General features: G+C 43.8%; 1 protein-coding gene across 6 annotated transcripts in view; it reads left to right on the top strand.

Annotated features, from left to right (window-relative positions):
• Positions 1-6,341: 6,341 nt before the first annotated feature.
• Positions 6,342-20,269, top strand: part of LOC119173674 (uncharacterized) — a 59,805-nt gene continuing 45,877 nt past the window's right edge. The window contains exons 1-5 of one of the 6 annotated variants that reach the window (XM_075896070.1): positions 6,342-6,750; positions 10,016-10,041; positions 10,414-10,517; positions 14,247-14,388; positions 17,561-17,767. In XM_075896070.1, the coding sequence (XP_075752185.1) occupies positions 10,026-10,041; positions 10,414-10,517; positions 14,247-14,388; positions 17,561-17,767 (469 nt within the window). In that variant the 5' untranslated portion in view covers positions 6,342-6,750; positions 10,016-10,025. Of the gene's footprint in view, positions 10,042-10,413; positions 10,518-14,246; positions 14,389-17,560; positions 17,768-20,269 lie in introns of all 6 variants that reach the window. The other 5 variants (XM_075896072.1, XM_075896071.1, XM_075896068.1 and 2 more) reach the window with 5 other exon arrangements.

Raw genomic sequence — 20,269 nt, 5'->3', positions numbered from 1 at the left:
TATGCATGTGGGATGTAGTGGCCAGATACTGCACCAGGGTGGCCAACCCTTCTCTGGTGAGGGAGTGCGTTCCTGGTGGTCGTTGCCGGGGAGGCCGCACCCTAGACCTCTTAATGCAGTTCCATCACCACGCGAATTTTCTTTTATCCGGTTGGGAACTGCGGGGCACCGGGATTTGAACCACGGACCTTTTGCATGCTAGGCGGATGCTCTAACCACTACGCCATCGCCGCACTAAAGGGTAAGAGTATAGCCATATCAATTCATCCACTTATCTAACGTGTTCTGGGGCAACGCCCCCTTGACTTCCCGTGCCTGCCGGATGAGCGCGAAACGCCGGTCATCTATGGCGGCGCTGCCTACGTAAGGGTAAGGGTCTTTGTACTTGGTCTTTGAGATTGGCAATTTTGCCGTTTGTTATTAATTTCAGGTGATGCCTTGTATTAAAAAAGTTGTTTGCTGAATGACGACGACACTTACGTAGGGTTAATTATAACTACGTTTACGCCTTTTTAAAACTTTTTACGTAACTTTTGTTGCATATAAGCTCCAAAAACGAAAAAAAACCTATTTGAAGACACCCCATTTGAGTGACGCCACCACCGTAGTTCCGACGACCGCCGCTTCCAAGTGACCGCCGATAATCCGGCAGGCACGGGAAATCTAGGGGGCGTTGTCTGGGGTCATGTCTGCGCGCTTTATATATAATGTTCTGTAGAGGGGTTCAAGAGGACTTGCGGGGCATACTAGACATGCAAGATGGAGTTATGGTGGCTAGAATTGGGAGGTGACGCCAACGGGAGCTCGGAGCCGCTCCTTCGTTTCGAGCAGCGCGGCGGTGGCGCTGTCGGCGGAATGGTGATGCTAGTTACGCGCACGCGCCTTGAGCGCGCGGACCTTTCAAAGATGCTGTTGCTGAAGCATGATTCAGATAAATTGGCGATTCAGATAACTCACTGTGACGATGGCTGATAGAACGCCATTTCAAGCATTAAAAGAAATTGGCTGCCGCTGCAAGACTTCTGTGACGTTGAATCTGCGCAAATTAAAGCTTTCGTTCGCATATCCCTGCAGTGTTTTGGAGTGCAAGGCGACGGCGTTTTTTTAAAAAAAAATATTACCAAAGTTCTGGGCGAGGAAAATAAAACAAATATTTATTGCACATCATATTATTAGGAAGATCTATTGCACATCATGGAATACAGGGTAAAATAAAATAAAATGAAAAAATACGCACATTTACATACGCTAGGGAGTAGTTAAAAACATTGAAACATTGCACACAGACAGCGCATCGCTTGGCACTAAGTAATAAGAGGCATACAATAACTTTCCACTCGGCAAAAAAAAAAATCAATAGAGCTTAAAGTTACAATATCAAACTCAGAGCACGCGTCTAAGCTTCAGCAATTTCATTCTTTCCTGCTTAGCGTTTCGTTTGCTGTTCTGGGCTTTCACATGAAAGTGGAGCCTAGTAAGAACATAAAACTTGATAATTTTGTTTGTGAGGGACATACTGTGGTCAGGGCAGCCAACAAGTGTAAGCTTTCTTAACTGCAAGAAGGAAACCAAGTCCATGATGCTGTCAGGTTTGACTTCTGTAACACTGAAGCAGTGGGTAAAAGTGTTCTCGAGAGTGGTCACGAGTTCATTGAGCTTGACTGATGGGTACAGCAGGCCTCCTCGGTCAACAGCAGCCGTGAGGGATGCTGCAGCTGGAGATGGATCGTTCTCGCCTTGTAGGAGCTGCTGGCTGCACTCTGCACATTTGGTGCTTGCAACGCTTTTTCTTGCCACATATCCAGCCATGTAGAATATGAGTCTGGCATCGCTGCTTTGCACGACCATGTCTGCATGCTCGGTGCCGTGGCCGTATTCATTGAGCACTTCATGTGCTTCGGCAAGGTTTCCTACGTCAAGAAGCTCGTCTAATTTCCTCCGAGGAGTGAGGTCCTTTCCGTTGTCAGCTCCCAGCAGACTTCTCAGCAGTCCTGAGGACACATTGCTTCCTTTCGGTGGTTTTGCCAAATTCTGGAAGCTCAAAGTGTTGACCGAGATTAGGAACTGGGAGGCAGTCGGATGATCATTGCATCCAGACATTTGTCGGACGATTCCAAACAGCCTCTCCAGGGGGTCCTGACTCAAGCGGCATGTCATCATATAGCTGAAGTTCAACTTCATCGTCAGGTAGCGGAGAAGGTGTAGCGTGCTTGATAAGGTAACACGAAGCCCCTCGGCTGTACTGCGGCTTAGGAAACCTCCGGAGCCAGCAGCTGTTTCCCAATCGTCCAGGTAAGTCAAGAAGTTTTGAATGCACTTCTCGTGCATCCCTCCAGGCTAAAGTGCACCCGAACTGCACCTTGAAGTCATGGCCTCAATGAGCCTTCTCATTCTTTCCACAAAGCTGACTGTCGCCGCTGTGCTCCCATGCTTTTCTTCGATGGTTGCATTGTACAAGAAAAGGCCTCTGAGGACTTCATCACTGTAAAGCCGCACTGCATAATTTACCCTCATTTTCTCAAAGCCATTGGGATGCACAACCGATTTGCTAATATGAGGCATGGCTTTGAGAGTCGTGTCATGCTGTTCATCAAGCTTCCGGGCACAGTCAATAGGGTCAACACTGGCACGGCCTTCTGGCAGTTTCACGCCCGTTCGAACAAAGGTGTTCCTCACACATTTAAGAAGGTGTGGGAAGTCCGAGATGAAGTGCAGAAAACGTTCTGGGTCTGTAGGGTGCTGCCTTCTACATACTGTGTTTTCTTTCCTGCCGTGTATGCCGAATGAGTGCCACATGCTTCTGTTCCACGCAGCTCCATCAGTGGTGATAAAGTCTACGTGCAGACCGGCGTTTTCGCTCATGACTACTGCTTCGAGGATTATTTTGCCTAACGTCTCGGACTTCACATTGCTGCGTGATGCGAACACACCAATAATCTGGTGCCACGTGCCTGTAAAAGGCACGAACAATACTACAAGGCCATGGTCACATGCTACGGAGCGCTCACTCTCTGGTGTGAACTTCCCAAGGTCCACAAAACCTTCGATGGTGCCATCGGTTCCCAAGCTCAAGTGTTCAGATAGCTTAATCTCATCAATTAACAGCCCACCATGGCGCTGGAACAAGTCCATAGATTTTGTTTTTTCCGCCACAGCAGCAAACACTTTTTCGCTCAGGCCGAATCCACTCCTGTAACGCTTGAGATATCGACGTAGTGATGTTCGAGAAGGCAACGCCATGATGTTGTTTTTGCGTATATGCTCATAGAGGCGTGGGCTTTTCATGGACATAATAAGGCACTCTAGAGCCCATTCACTTTCATACTTCATCCCTTTCGTGGATTTTCTTTTAGCCGCAGCAAAGCACGCCTTGACTTGTTGCTGCTGCTTAATGGGTAGGGCCTTCACCGCTTCTTCAAATGCTGTAGAATCATTCCGTGCATTCTTTTCTTTCATTTGTTTGATGAGTGATTTAGCCTGCAGGACACTCAGGCGACTCCTTTTCGCTTGCGCTGTTCGCAGCTTAAGCCTGTATGAAAGCTTTTGGGACTGGGCCACATTTTTGCCTTTTCTTCACCTGTAGGACTCACGATTCAGGAGTAGTCTTCTGAGGTGCTTGCATTGTGGGCAGGCTTTTTCTGGCGTTGGAGCAACCCCACGGCAAGATGGGCTGAAGGTTCTGCCATCAAAAGTCTTCTCCTTGTACTTTAAATTCACTCCAAATTCACCAGTTTTACCAAACCCTCTGCATGGTATCATGGAGTCGACGTCGCGAAGCAACTCTTCTGCCATTTCAATGTCGGTAATGTCAAGGGTCTTTATTTTTGTGGCTTGCACAAAAGCTGTCGCTTGAAGTTTGTTTTCATCTGATGTCATTAGCACATACTTGTCAATAGTCAACTTGTCACCATCTAGTGCGCAAACTGTAAACACCGTGGTGTTGTCGGCTCCAGCAATTAGATGTCGAGCCCAGTAAGCGCTGGGAAGACCACACTTGCGGACGTCGGGAATTGCGGGCATATTCGGAACAGGTATTTGGTTACTGTCGCTTTCTGTGCTGTACGAGCCAGCTGTCTCCTCGCAAGCAGACGTGCTTGGTTCCTGACGCCGAATTTTCGATGGTAGGCCGCAAGTGGATGTTCTTGACGTCCTTTTCTTCGGCACTTTCTTTGAAAGATACGCAGGAACATTTGGGAATATGGTTGGCACCGCGTCAGATTTCAGCACCGGTTTCCCTCGGGGAATCTGAACAGTTTCGCCGTTTATCACATGCGTGTAAAAACGCTCAATAAACTGCTCGTCGAAATGAAGCTCACATAGCGCCGACTTCACGTCCAACGACTTGTCGGCACGGGGTACGGCTCGTTGCCAGGCTTCGAAGAGGGCAGGGTCTTTGGGAACAGAGAAAAGAGAAGCACGCTGACCTTGCTCCCTCGATGACACATAGCCGCTCGTGCAGCCAGGAGCAAAGCAGTGGCGTTGCCTCGCTTTCGTAGTGCTGGAGTTCATCCTAAGGTCGGCACTCACACTGTCATGTCAGCAACTAAATACATTTTGCCATAAGCGAGACATCAACGCGGAAAACTGCACACACCCAGACACGCTTCCAGAGGCGAACCAGCGAACCCAGCGGCGAGTCGACGAGAGAGCGCGGAGCGCGCGCTTCGCCCGCATCACTATGCCGACAGGAGCGCCGTGGTGGCCGTCGCGGCGGCGCTTGAAAACGAGGATCGCGCGCGCTCGGCGAATATGCGGGCGCTGGCGTCACCTCCCAATTCTAGCCACCATAATGGAGTCACTAATCTTTTAAAGGAAATATATAAAGGTAACAAGGTAATTATAAAGTGGGAAAAACAGGTATCCAAGCCTGCAGAGGTAAAAGTGGGGCTTAGGCAGGGGTGTCCCCTGTCACCCTTATTATTCGTAATGTACCGTCAAGGATTAGAGGCCAAATTAGAGGAAAGCGGACTGGGCTTCAACCTCTCTTTAGTCAAACAAGGAAAACTCATTAATCAGGCACTACCAGCATTAATGTACGCAGATGATATAGTGCTAATGGCCAACAACAAGGAAGATTTGCAGAGATAGATGGACATCTACGGTAATGAGGGAGATAGGTTAGATTTTGGATTCAGTAAGGAAAAATCAGCTGTCATGATTTTTAATGATAACGAAGGTAGTGAGCTTAGAACACAGGAGGTCACGCTAGAGATAACAGATAAATACAAATATCTGGGTGTATGGATAAGCAATGGGACCGAGTACCTAAGTGAACACGAAATATGCGTGACGACTAAAGGTAACGGGAATGCAGCAGTGATGAAAAATAGGGCACTGTAGAATTACAATAGGTATGTTGTTGTGACAGGAATATGGAAAGGGGTCATGTTTCCTGGGCTGACGTTCGGCAATGCGGTCTTGTGCATGAGATCAGAAGTTCAAGCAAGATTAGAAGTTAAGCAACGTGGAATAGGTAGGCTTGCTTTAGGAGCTCACGGGAATACACCAAATCAGGGAATACAAGGTAATATGGGATGGACATCATTTGAGGGCAGGGAAGCTAGCAGCAAGATAAAATTTGAGAAGCGATTGAGAGAAATGGGAGAGGAGCGGTGGGCTAGGAAGGTTTTCAGCTACTTGTACGTGAAGAATGTCGATACAAAATGGAGGAAGCGAACCAGAAAATTGGCTGGTAAATACTTGGAAAACAGCAGTAGCCAAACCAAAAAGAATTATCGGTTAAGAAGAAGGTGAAGGAAGCTGAGACCGATATGTAGAAAATTGGCATGATTAAGAAGTCTGCACAAGAGATCTATCGAACTTTTAAGCAGAAAATTGCCAAGGAAAGGTTCTATGATAATACTCTGGGTAGTTCTCTACCGTTTGAGGCCAGGACGGGAGTATAGCGAACCAAGACATATCGGGCCAAATACGAAGGGGTAGACATATTATGCAGTGCATGGGGAGGGGAAGAGAAAACTGCCGAACACTTGATAATGTTCTGTAAAGGGCTTCACCCTATAGTTCAGGATGATGGCGCAGAGTTTTTCAGAGCACTGGGGATTAGGGACAGGAAGGGCAAAATAGACTTTAAGCGGGTAGAATTAACTAGAAAGAGGTTATCTGATTGGTGGTTAAAGTCAAGGTACGAGTGAAAATTAAACCCTTCACTGCAAAGTAAGAATCCTCAACCTCACTATTTAAAGGGAAAAAAAAAAGAGATAAATCTTACGGTTAGTTCGCTAAGTATTCCGGCTAGGTAGCGTTTACTGCCGCCCGATCTAAAGTGTACAGCCACATCCATCCATTTATCCATCCGTCTGGGGTGCAGCCACATCAATCCATCCGTCCATGTTCTGTGCGGGCTGTGCTGCGGCCGTGTGAGGTCGAGCGGCTAATGCTTTTCTCGTTAGAAGCATGTGGAAATGCTTTTGTTCGACGTAATAGTTTAATCAGGGAACACCTGGTTTAATGTTGTGAAGGGTTTACTCGTCCGTGGACGTTGCTAGTGACAAGAGACAATTCGTACTTCAAATCCGTGTTTGTTCTTGTACAGGAATTATTGTAACATTTGGAGCTTTCCTTTGGCTCGCGCGGTTTTGTTGGGCGCTCGTTTCTGGTTGGCTTTCCCGCTGTGCGTGTTTCCTCACCGTTTCGGCAATCTGCTACGCGGGTTTGCGCCCTGAAGCACAAACGCTCTGCCGAGCGTTTTATTTTTAAGCCCTTGTCTTTTAACGATGGCCAAGGAAGGTGAGTTTTGCTGCTGGTTTCGTGCTGCGGGCTGCGCACCTGCTTACAAAACGTTATCTATCTCTACGGTGCTGCGCATTGTGTAGTTTTGTAACCTTTGTCAAAAAATTCCCGCCTAAGTTCCTCCTTGTACGCCACGAAGTATACATAACAATAGCAGTTTCAAAATGCCAGTCTTCTTGGTGCACTATTATCTGGCTCTTCGACTATTTCACGAGGAGCTGCCTTTGCTGTGACCGACCCTAGAACCAACGCTGCTAAAACACTTTGCATCTCTCGTTTATTTTCTGAGTACAACAATGCGACGTTGCGTAATGGCATTCAACGTATGTCGGTATCAATTTATATAATGGCGTTTTCTTTTTTTCATAAAGCTTTTTCGCATTGACACATTTTTTCTCACTCGTGCCGATTGTATTTTATAGTACTGTTGGTTTCGTAGCATAATATGAAACCCTAGATAATCACCTTGACACCGGCAACGCTTTTTTTTTTCCCTGCAGAAATTGTGCTCTTACGCACCGGGAATTGTATAATTGCTTGCTTATGTTTCATACTTGTAACACTGATTTATTACTACTTTGCTTGTACTCCCCTCTTCGTTATTACTTAAGCTTTTTCTCCGCCATCCTCGGCGGCCGCATTTTCGATAGAGGCGAAAATGATTGAGGCCCGTGAACATAGATGTTAATGGGCTCTTCAAGAACCCCGGGTGGTCGAAACTTCTGGGACCCTCCACTACGGTGCTTCTCGTATATTCTTATCATGGTTGCGGGACGTTAATTGTCAACAGATACTATTATTGCTACTTTTCTCTCCTAAGTTTACATCGTTTTTTTATTAAATGTGTTTTCTTTACTCACACTTTTTGTACACAACCCTGTGCACAATACTTTTCCAGTCCTCTCTGTTATCGTGAAATAACTAATGAGATCAACAGCTCTGCTTACCGGAGGAAATTGCATACTATGGCATAGGGCGCATGCATTATTACACAAGCAAACGTGCTGGCAGGATTACCCCTTGGCTGTCCAAAACCTTTGCCCACCTTTCGTCCATTCCTCCGCGAAACTAAATAAAGCAAAGCTCGAGTGAAAGAAGTCTACATACTCTTGAAAGAAAAAAAAAAAGATGGGACATGTGAGGAATGCTTGCATGAACCAACCACGAAAGAGCTTGTCCAGAAGTGACTGACAACAGACCCTTGTGGCGCAAAAGTTTGATGCAGCCAATACTAAAAGCTTATGAGCCACGCAAGACCATGCCAAACTTGACTGCCTTATGTCGGAGCCTGGCTTTCGAGCTGCGAACATTATCTCCACTGGTTTCATGCCAGCTTGCACATACGCCACGCCGCATACGAGCAGTACGAAAACAGCCATGGTTACATGAGAATTTTCAACATTTGGCCAGGTTATACAGGTGAGAAATTGGCATATGAAACTGTCAATTTTAGTAATATTTCCACCATGAGTTATTTAAACATGAAATTAAGTAAGTAAGAGATTGATTCATAAGCTGTTGTCTAACTACTTGTGAAGAGAAATTTTCTCTCTGCAACTGCTGCCTCAAGTTTGCAGCGACTTATTGCATGTGAAAGTTAACAATATATTACTTGTATGGAGTAAATGTGCAGACACACACAAGTACACTTTGCTGTGTCACCTCTGAACACGAACACACTCAAGCATTGATCCACATAGGAAACATACAATGAAAAATATCTTAAAGCGTGCAATAAAAGTTCCTACAGCACCTTTTTAAGTTATTGTAGAATAAACTTTTTATTGTACTTTTTTGCCTTAAGATTCTACTGCTGTAAAACTTTTTAGAATCTGTCACATCGGTTGAGCCTCATATTTCTCCTTTTGTTGTGCGGAGTGTGCTAGAAATGTCAACAAGAACTCTGGCAAATGCTACCCATAAGTTATGTCACCAAAAATCATCCCTTTTAACATTTTCTTTTTCTTTCCCTTTTATCACATTGCTACATACTTCCGGTTTAGATGTCCACTATGCGAGCACGTGGGCAGCCACGGTATCTACACATTAAGCACGCGTTTTTCCTGATCGTCCGTCGACATGCATTCGCTTGCTGGAAAGTTGGGCTCACTTGCTTCATATTCGGGATGACATTATGAAAGTTATGTTAGTCTGTCTTTGACATGGTTTTGCAAATTTCCCGCTGCTTGTAAATTACTCAGAATCACTTTTTGGTAGTTGTATAAGTGGTGTATAAGCATGGAGTTCAGTTGTAAGAACGCCTATCGTTGCAGCCTCGCTTGAAAGGTTGTTGGGTGGCATGGTTTCTTCTAGGATAGCCCAACAGGAGGAACATGGAGGATGTTCCACGTCCGCTTTACGTGTTTCCTGAGGGAGGACTCTTACTCTGCCCTCACTATTTCAACAAAGCTTTCACAGAAAGCATTTTCCGGCATTTGTTTTGAGTCGCTGGTACTTTGCGTTTGTGTGGTTCAGATCATGCTTTAGAAGCATGATTGTTTAGCCCAATGTGTAAAACACTCGGCTGCAGAAGGAAGAGCTCTAGGTCGAAAACTCAGCACTACCATGAATATTGTTATTGCTTTATAATTAGTTACCACAATTCCTCTTGCTTGATGGAAGGACGGTCGCACAGTTTTCTTATTGATTCAATGCGCAAACGCTGATGCATTTCAGGGCCTAGACACTTTCCAGGAAACAGTGCTAATATGAATTATTCAAAGTGTGGCTCCTTTTTCTTTGAGGTTCAGTAATGCTTCCTGAAGCACTTTCTTCTGTCAAACAGATTTATTCCTGGAGCCACCGGTGGTAAAACATAAACTGAATACCATCAAAGTGATTATATGGAGATGTGTCTTGTGAAGGCAAAACACTATCAAGCACTCTGTGCATTATCTATACATCTTCACAGTATACTCTCAGTATACGGAACCTGAAGGGATCTGAAAAATGTGTTCCCTTTGGCAGAAGTTCGATTTACTGACAGATGAACAGTGATGCAGAATGCAAGTTCGAGAGCAGTCGCAGAGCAGTCGTAACAACGACTGTTACATTTCAGTGGCAATACCATTTAAGACGTTTCTGTGTACTGAAAGTCTGCGGTATTTACAAGAATATACGTGTTTCTGTTCTCCTCACCATATCTTAAACAACAAAAGTTAATGTGGCATCTTTCCTCAACGACACTGCAGCTTTATTATCAAGTGACTCAGTCTTACTCATTTTGTTAATCCTTCGTCCTCGCTACTGACTGAAATTGAAGTGTTGGATGCATGTCAAACGCCTACGGTGAGTTCAGCAGGCATTATATCTCTTTCTTACCACTGTGCCATTTGGATGTGCATGTTAAATTACGTGCGAATGCATCATAATTTTGTGTCACTAAAAAAGGCTTGTTTGAATAAGCTGGGTCCTGCATCAAAGAGCGTGTTTGCAGTGATGAGGTGAATGACAGGAAGTAGAAAGAAAATGCAGCCGCTGTTTCAGCTGAGCAGCCTGCGAAGCCTTCCTTCATCCACATCTGTTAACACTCCTCTAGAATGAGTGAAACGATAATTGCATTGGCCTGGTGCAACTGACTCTTCGCAGCACTTTGAAACTGGCCATGACACGTCGGCTTGCCTATTGGATATTAAACCTTTTTATTGTGGGGCACTTCAGATGATGGCAAGAGCTCCAAACGTGAAGCCGAGGAGAGTGCAAGTCAAGAAAAGGACGGTCCAAGCCAGCCCAAAAAGGCAAAGTTGAAAGAGGATAACAAATTGGTAAGTCCTGCTTGGGGACAAGCTATTGTTCCCCTTGTAGTCTTTTTTTTTCTCGTAGAGACACCGTAGAAAAAAATGATTTTCTGGGCATGAGTGAACTACAAATTCCCAATATCACAAACAGCACTCTTGCAGCGAGAAGATGGCTTGATGAGAAAGGACAAAAACAAAATGCAGGTGGTGGTGCCTCGTTGAAATAAACACACCAAATGCGTGTTCATAGATTTTGACGGCTTCTAGGTCATATGTGGTTGCCATTCAATGAAAATGAAGTGCAGAGGGCATGGAAAGAAACGCAAACAGCACGGTTTGCTTTCTTCATCACGTTCTCACCTCAGTGGCAGTAAAAATAATGCGAGATATTTCTTGATTGCACCATTGATAACTCTAGTGTAGGGTTTCTGAAAGTGGATTTTGCGAAACCCAAGGATTCCGTAGGCGGGGGTTCCACGAGCCACTGATAAATTTCTTCCCCTGGTTCCGCACTCGCCTACTCAGATTAGTTAGACGGCAATGCCGAGGTGTGATCAATATAGGTAACCTTCATTATTCACGCCTGAGGTCAGTAAACACATCTCAGCGCTTTTGTTTTTATCGGAAATAAAAAAATTTAAAAAGCTCGCTGGGGGGGGGGGGGGGGGTGAGGTGGTCCTTGGGACTTAATGTAGCTTAGCAGAGTTTTCTGGCACCAATGTGATTAGGAACCCCTGCTCTAGTAGATATCACCATCCAGGCTATAATCATTAAAAAGTAAATGCTGAACAGCAGAGAACATAAGTTGCATGTTGGTTTTGTTTTTCTATTCCCACTGGACATTGTACTGCAAGGGGGCTGTAGACATAAGATACCAAGTTTCAGGGAATTTTATTGAGCCATTGTTGCCAAAATACGAAAAATACCATTTGAAATCAGTGACGCCACGCAGGAAGACTAGAGCATGAAATTTCAATACGAAACTTTGACGTTGGTTTTTCCCTCTATCATTAGGCATATGATGGTGAAATTAGAGACACTATGGTCCTTACAGTACAATTTAAGCCAATTTATTGTTTCACTTCGGTGTCCCTTTAAAGTAAAGTTCGGGGGCTGCCTTTATCATTTGTGTTCGAATCTTTAATGACTTGAATACAAAAAAAACTGGTAGGGTGGAAGTTGTACCTGGTGATGCTATAGCTGCGCCAGTTGCATGAAACTGTGACACAAAGTGGAACCTCTTACACTCTGCTACAATTTGGTGATATTCACGTGACTTGCACTGAGTGTGAGCCAAGTTGTCATTTTTGTGGCCCTTTGAAAAAAAAAAAAAAGAATATGGAAAGCACTCGATGTCACTGATTGATTGATCAATATTCAGTTTTTGTAAGGTTTTTTCCCGCAGCATACTTACGGGTGCAACTTAAGAAGGAAGGATAGGCACAGCCCAGGTGACCAAAGCACAGCTGATTACTCTTACATCAAAAGAAATAGCTGTGCTCGTGCTCTCAGCCACACTGTTTAAAGACGGGGGGGGGGGGGGAAGGAGAGGTGTCACTGGTCCATTCGGCACATGACATTGGCGTATAGCGCATGCTCAATAGTGCAGTCTTGTGTGCATCCTCTCTGCCAGGGCCATAGCCTTCTAAAGTTGTATGGAGGAATTACTTCAGCAGTAGTTCTGGCTGTTGAGGTTTCCAGGGAAAAGAAAGTCTATGTACATCTCTGTCATGCAGTATCAGCTACTACTCCACACTGCGTAAATGGTTTTGTAAGGCTAGTCATTTATTATGTCATTTTGTGGTTCAACATCATTAAAGTAAATGGAGCTTCTAACTGTTGTGAAGTTGGATTGGTGCATTTGCAAGTTGTTGTACCATAGCAACATTTTACTTGATTTATTGCATTAGTTACTGTTGGTGTTACAGACTCTGGTCTGTTTGAGCAGACCAGTGTCTTTTGTATAGTTTTTTTTCCCGATAGGAGTTGCTAGTACTGTTTGTACTTGTTAGATTCAACTAGAAGTCGGGCAAAGCACTTGTTGTAATATGATGCTACAGTCGGGGTTTGTCAGTTCTGTTTAGGGCAAGGGCCTGTGAAATTTCGCTGAGAGAAAACGACCTTGCACATAGCCCACACTCGCGCGTGGGCACATAAGCACGCTGGTGGCTTGGTCCTCTTTCTTGACTTTGACAAAAATTCACATTAAGGAACTTTTCAAATAACATATGAAGCCTCCTTTTACTGTGAATGTTGTTATACACAATGGATACTTCGGGCACAAAGGACCAGTTAATTGCTAAATCCTGTAATAATATGCTAACTGCCCCCCCCCCCTCCCCGTGAAACAGCAGCCCATTGATTCCCTCCATGAAGAACGACAACATTTGCATTACTAGGCAACATAGACTGTGGTTCCGTTAAAAGCACACATGTCGCGAGAATAGCTCTTTTGGTCATACAATAAAAAAAAAGAAAAAAGAAGTGCCTGTAATATTTACACAGTTTGTGCTTCTATACAGTTAATAATCTATAAGAAAAAAGTCTCATTTTATTACAAATATAAACTATTACAGGAAAATGTGAAGTCGCCGACAGTCATGGTACTGAAGAAACTGAGGGTTGGGTGCAAGGAAATAAACACCGTTCAGTTAATTTTATCTGCGGGGACTTTGCCAAGAAATGTTCATTCCTTTGTGTACATATCCAATTAATTAAAGCAAACATTTTACAGTGCTCCTTATTAGAAGCAATATTTTTTGCGTTCAAAAATGTGGGACTGGTAAATGCTATAAGAGGCGATGTTATATCTGCTCCCAGAAGGTGTGCAGAAACGACTTCAATCAGTTGCATGATTAAGAGCCCAAAATACGTATTTTTTGAATGAAATCTGATTGGAGGATTGTGGGTGTTGTAGTGGCTCATCATGAGGCACTGTGAAGGACAGCAGAAAGTTGTGGCTTGAAGTGTTTGTTAAAGCTTCGAGTAAATTGAAGAATGATCCTTCTTGTATGGTAGTTTGAAATCTAAAAATTAATGATACTGGAAAGGTCCCTCACCTTCTTTAGGTGCCCCCAACAAACAAGCGCTGTGCTCGGTAGTAGTCACGTCAGCAAATTATGTATGAGGCACTTCTGTGGCCCGAGAATAGTTGATTTGGAGTGCATCGCTGGTGACCTTTCTTTTTTCTTGTTTATGTTTTTTTAAATGATGTAAAGGGTGGGGAGTCATCTTCAGAAAAAGGCAGAAACCTTAATTTCAAATTTGCCAGATATCATTTGAAATTCCAGTAGAACATCATTATTACCTCACGCAGCTCCAACTTTGGACTCTTGTGTTTTAGAAATAATGTCTTTACTGATGACTGTCGTGACAAGTTTGGAAATGTCAGTGGTACTTTGCTTCTAGAATTAAAAATTCAAATAAATCACCTTTAAGTTGTCTATTATAGTGCAAAATCGGTTGCAGAATATGTTTTAAACATGTCAGCTGTGATGAATTCGCCCTATGATCTTGAGGTCTACACTTCCTTGAGGCATTCGCACTTTACAACTAAGTGCACAAAATAGTTCTATGGTATTATTGTGTTTTGACTCTGCTTTTTGTTTTCATGCTCTTGGGTCTTTAACCACTTAGAGCCCATCATTCTAGCCGTGGACTGTTGTGTGGCTTTATATGCGTAGCTGTGTCAGTGTTTTGTTGATGTTTGTTGCCCCCACATCAGCCATGAATGCATATTTGTCCCCTCCAATGCAGCAGGACTATGAATGCAAGCTGTGTGACTCCAAGTTCTTCACATTGGGTCAGTACACGTGCCACATTCAAAGCTTTGAGCATCGCAAGCGCACAATTCTACAGACGGCCGACAAGGTCTTCAGCAAGGCACCCCAGTACCGAGGTGGGCAGATAAACCACAATTGTGTCATTATGTTCCTATTGCAGCGCATCAACACTTGCTTGTCGTCGTTTGTGGCTCACAAGGCAATCAAAGCCCTCTTGAACTTTCTGAAGACTCTGGGCCTATGTGAACGCCTTTGACTTTTGCATGGTACCGCTGCTTTGTACGCAGCAGCCCATCTACTGCAAATTTATTCCTTATCTTCTCTTTACTCTCTCTCATTCTTGCATGCCCCTTTCCCATTCCCCTAGTGTAGAGTATCAAACCTGGTTAATGCGCCTGGTTAATCTCCCTGCCTTCTCTCTTGTTTTTCTTCCTTCCTTCACCACCTGTGCCGCTGCGGCGGTCTATTGGCTAAGGTACTCGGCTGCTGACCCGCAGGTCGAAGGATCAAATCCAGGCTGTGGCGGCTGCATTTTCACTGAAGGCAGAAATGCTGTAGACCCTTCTGCTCAGATTTGGATGCACGTTGAATAACTTCAGGCGGTTGAAATTTCCGAAGTCCTCCAGTACGATGATTCTCATTATCACATGGTGGTTTTGGACGTTATGCCCCACATATTAATCAATCCTTCACCATCTGCTGTTTTAAATCTGTAAGTCAATGTCAAATCAAGCTGAAAGGCTTAACTGTTAATACTTAGCTGCCAGTAGTGTTCAAATTAGGCAACAGTGCAGTAGCACTGTCGACCTAATTTCCTCTGTGAATTGCAATTGTTTCTGTAGACTTTTGACCATGTCTGTAAACTGTGCACATTGTGCTCTCTCATTCGAAAATTCGCAAGTTTTTCATGGCTGTACTACTGTGGTGATCCTAGGCAGACGTGTCCTATCCAAGAGCTCACCCACTGAGCCACTGTCACAATTTTTAGATCATTGTTTCTCGACCATATTTGTTTTTCTGTCCTTTCTGGACAGATCTCGCTGTCTTTGGACTTCAATCTCGGTAATGAAACACAAACATACGCTGATCAGGCTGCTCTGTAGTCAGGTACTACAATGGAGTACACTGCTTTGGGAACGTTTTCTTTAATTGATTGATTTTCATACAGTTTGGTGACTCGATGTATGTTTTAAGTGCCTAATTAAAATGTGCATTTATTTTCCTATAGCAGTGCATAGTTCTTAATATAAAAAATATTTCATGTGACTTTTGGAAACAGAACTTTACAAACTGAATTCATTATAAAATAAATCAGCATATCACAATAATTCGGAATCAGTACAGTGTGCAGTGCGACAAAGATGGATGGGCTAAACTCATTCGAACAAAAGTGATGGCATGTTGGAACATTTGTGAATGAGCCAATGTCAAGCTGGAATTTCATTTGTGAATAACTTTTCCAGTAGCATTGGTACAGGGGTGTAAGAGGTGCGCCAATTGTGGCAATTTGATACAGTTCCCCATTTGTGCGCGAAGCTGGGCCAAAACCATGAAATTTACCCGAATTGCACCACACTACGCCAAAATGCCCGACCATTCTTCAAAATTTTCTCAGTTGCACTAATTTCAATGAGAAATTGAGGGCATGTTGGCCACCTGTACTTTACGCCATCAATCAATCCAGGGATCCAGGAGTGCAAACCATCGGTCGGCTGGCTGCAGGGTATCTCTCTCGGCGTGATGACGCAACTTCAAGATAAAAATGTGCTGTCACAGCCAGCAACACTTCGTGGGAAGTATGAATTTCCTAGTCGGCAAATGCGGCTGTGGCATGTTAAGAACTAAAGCTGGAAGTGTATGTATGCTGCTATTACTGCGTGCAGACTTGACATGCTGCAAACGCAGGCATTGCCGGTGACCACGTTAGTTGCCATAGCAACGGCACCTACAATAGATATCCGGTGTTGTTGCCAAGCCAATGGGCGCGGGCCATTGTTACTCTATCTAGTCAAACTTGCCTTGGAAGTGAACCGAGAGGTGCCCTAAACTTAAACCCATCGTGGGGAAAAAAAAATGGAGGGTGGAGTGACGTGTAACGGTTTGAAAAGTTCTAGGCCTTGTTTTAATACGAGCAAAATGCCGCTTAAGCCACCTTCGCTGCAGTACACTAGTGCCTTCGGAAAAGCATCTTAAGATTTGGAAGGAGCTGTTAGTACTATTCACGAAACACAGCACAGGTTCTTCAGTTACTCATGCATGTGTACGCCACCTGATTGTGAGTACTAATGTAGTCGCTGATGTCTAAGAAAAGATACTGGTAATAATTTGGAGCATGGTATGACATTTCTGCAGCCCCTCCCAAAAAAAAAAATCAAACGAAGCTTTGCACTAGCGTTTTTTCTTTTTTTTTTTTTTTGCCACCCCTACTTCTCGGTTTTATAAATCTCAAAATCGCCAGCTTGGCATATCCACATTTGAGTCCTCAGAGTTTGTCAAAGGATTTGACAGGCATGACAATTGCTTATGTGGACTTTATAATTGTTTGCTCGGGGAGTAGTTCAAGATAATACTTTCATTGAAATAGTAGTGTTCATTTCACTCTGTGTGGTTTTGGTGATTTTGAATGGTTTGTTCCTATTCGTTTTCTTAATGTAAGCCTTCTTTTTCATATGGCTCCAAGTTTACTCTTTCGTGATAAATAATGAATGGTTTTTCCTTGTTACCTGCTCTAAATTTGGATATTAGTGCTCCAGAAATAACGTTTCACTGCTCCAAAAATTGCTCCAAATTCTATTTCGGCTGTTGCACTCCTGATTGGTAGTTTCTGCCACCTTTCGCATTGCTTCTGATGCAGTCCGAATTCCTCTAATAGATGTGCGTTCACTTGGGTTTAAGTAGTTGCACCAGTTAAATGCTATGCCCGTGCTATGTGCTGTTCCATTCGTTTTCCGTGCCTGTTTCTTTCTTGACTGTACTTCTAACTTCCAGAGTTATCAGATGGACTTACAGTTTGCTTTTAATTAATTTAATGAATTAGGTAATAATGACTAATATTTACGTTTAAACTGTAAAGTATTTGTCATTACATTATAATTAAAAAAACGACGAAGAATGTCCTCTATGCTTTCTTTGGCCTAATTGTGTGTCTGCTTCATTAATCGTGTGTAATTACTACAGAAAAACGAGTTTCTTGGGCTTTGCCCTTACCTTTGTGACCTCCTGAGAAGAAAAAGAGTGGCACTACTGGGGTTGCGCTTGTCATGCATGGTGAATGGTGTCTTTTTGTAGGTGGCCGCGAGAGTGACCTGCCGCCCGGTCTGTCGGGTCGCAAGGTGGTCCACTGCAAGGTGTGCAATGTGTACACCAACAGTGCCAAGCAACTGGCCGAGCACTTGAGCGGAGGACGTCACAAGCAAGTCTGCTTCAAGTTCAACGTGCCCATCACCACTTTAGAGCTGACGAGCGATGACACGAAAACCCTCGAGGGCACCCGGTGTAAGTATTGTTTGTCATCTTAGGTTAGGCTGAACAGTGGTTCTGGCTTAGGACACTCTGTTCTCAGTAGTTACCTGCCAGTCTTTTTTTGATTGATTTGTGGGGTTTAACGTCCCAAAACCACCATATGATTATGAGAGACGCCGTAGTGGAGGGCTCCGGAAATCTGAGCACACGGGCCTACGACATTTCCGCCTCCATCGGAAATGCAGCCGCTGCAGCCGGGATTGCCAGTCTTTTTTTTTTTTTTACTCACTCGTATAACAGTGAAATGTTTAATGGCACCACATACCTGCCAGAAATGTGGTATAACTATGCATGGAATGGTAGTGAACAGTGACCAGCAGCTACAAATTTGCATTTTCGTATGCGTGCTGCCGCCGTGAACACAAAAATACACGCCACGCCTCGGCAAATTTTTTTTTCGTAATGATCGGTGATAGATTTGATATGTGTAAATGAAATTGCAAAAAATGTAGTGCTCTACTTTTAAAGGCAGTCAGTGAAAGTACACCCATACCTCATTATAACAAAGTTGCATCTTACAGCAAGCTTTGCTTTTGATGCACAACAGGCAGCATCCAAAGTTGTGGGAGAAAAAAAAAATACTTTGGCTTGAAATCACTTTGAACTGGCTAAGAGCGTGGAATGAGTGTGGATAAGTGGTCTGATGCAGAAAAAAAAAAAAGAAGGATAAGTGGTGATTGCGGGGCAGTGGGGTGTAGCTTGGCAATGTCGCTTGCTTTCTCTGTTTCTGCTCCGTAGCTAAGTACCGGCAAGATACAGCTGTTATATACCTTCCTCTTGAGGGATAGCGGCAATCTACCTGTCATAATTTGAGAGTGCTTGCCAATTGTGCTCCACCCCATTTTTATTCTTCTAGTCACTTCAGTCTCGTGGTTCGGCTTCGAGGTTATTACCTGCCCTAAGTAGGCGTAGTCTTTTACAACTTGAAGTGCACTATTATCTATCTCGAACCGCTGCTCTTTTCCGAGGTTGTTGTACATTACTTTCGTTTTCTGCAGATTCATTTTAAGACCCACCTTTCTGCTCTCCTTGTCTAACTCCGTAATCATGAGCAATTCGTCTCCTGAGTTACTCAGCAATGCAATGTCATCGGCGAAGCGCAGGTTACTAAGGTATTCTCCATTTACTCTTATCCCTAACTGTTCCCATTCTAGGCTTCTGAAAACCTCCTGTAAGCACGCGGTAAATAGCATTGGGGAAATTGTGTCCCCCTGCCTTACACCCTTCTTGATTGGTATTCTGTTGCTTTCTTTATGAAGCACTATGGTAGCAGTTGATCCCCTGTAGATTTCTTCCAGAATGTTTATATATACTTCATCTACGCCCTGATTCCGCAGTGTCTGCATGACGGCTGATATTTCTACTGAATCAAACGCCTTCTCGTAATCTATGAAGGCTATGTATAGTGGTTGGTTATACTCTGAGCATTTCTCTATTACCTGATTGATAGTATGAATGTGGTCAATTGTTGAGTAGCCTGTTCGAAATCCTGCTTGTTCCTTTGGTTGATTGAATTCTAACGTTTTCTTTACTCTGTTAGCAATTACCTTTGCAAATAGCTTGTATACTACATAGAGCAAGTTAATCGGCCTGTTATTCTTCAAGTCCTTGTCATCTCCTTTCTTATGTATTAAGATGATGTTAGCGTTCCTCCAAGACTTTGGTACTCTTCCCATCAGGAGACACCTCGTAAACAAGGTGGCTAGTTTTTCTAACACAATCTGTCCTCCATTTTTCAGCAGATCTGATGTTACCTGATTCTCACCAGCAGCTTTGCCTCTTTGCATGCTCTCCAAAGCTTTTCTGACTTCTATCATTACTGGTGGGGTGTCATCTGCATTACTGCTAGTTCTTATAGAATTAAAGTTTTGGTTGTCCCGGCTACTGTACAGATCTCTGTGAAACTCCTCTGCTATTTTAACTATCCTATCCATATTGGTAGTTATTTTGCCTTCTTTGTCCCTTAGCGCATACATCCGATTTTTGCCTATCTCAAGTTTCCTCTTCACTGCTTTGAGGCTTCCTCCGTTTTTCAGAGCGAGTTCAATTCTCTCCATGTTATACCTTCTTACATCGGATACCTTACGCCTATTAATCAACTTCGAAAGCTCTGCCAGTTCTATTTTGTCTGTTGTACTTGAGACTTTCATGATTTGACGCTTCTTAAAAAGAGATTCTTCGTTTCCTGGGAAAGCTTGCCAGTGTCCTGTCTAACTACCCTGCCTCCAACTTCCACTGCACACTCCGTAATGATACTCGTCAGATTATCATTCATTGTATCTATGCTAAGGTTGGTTTCCTCACTAAGAGCCAAGTACCTGTTCTGAAGCGAGACTATGAATTCCTGTACTTTCCCTCTCAGTGCTAGCTCATTGATTGGCTTCTTGCATATCAGTTTCTGTCGTTCCTTTCTCAAGTCTAGGCGAATTCGAGACCGTACCATTCTACGGTCACTGCATCGTACCTTACCAACCA

This window comes from Rhipicephalus microplus, chromosome 5 (genome assembly GCF_043290135.1).
Source record: "Rhipicephalus microplus isolate Deutch F79 chromosome 5, USDA_Rmic, whole genome shotgun sequence".
Classification (NCBI taxonomy): Eukaryota; Metazoa; Arthropoda; class Arachnida; order Ixodida; family Ixodidae; genus Rhipicephalus; species Rhipicephalus microplus.
The sequence above is the reverse complement of the archived record's forward strand: the minus strand, read 5'-3'. Positions and strand labels throughout refer to the sequence as shown.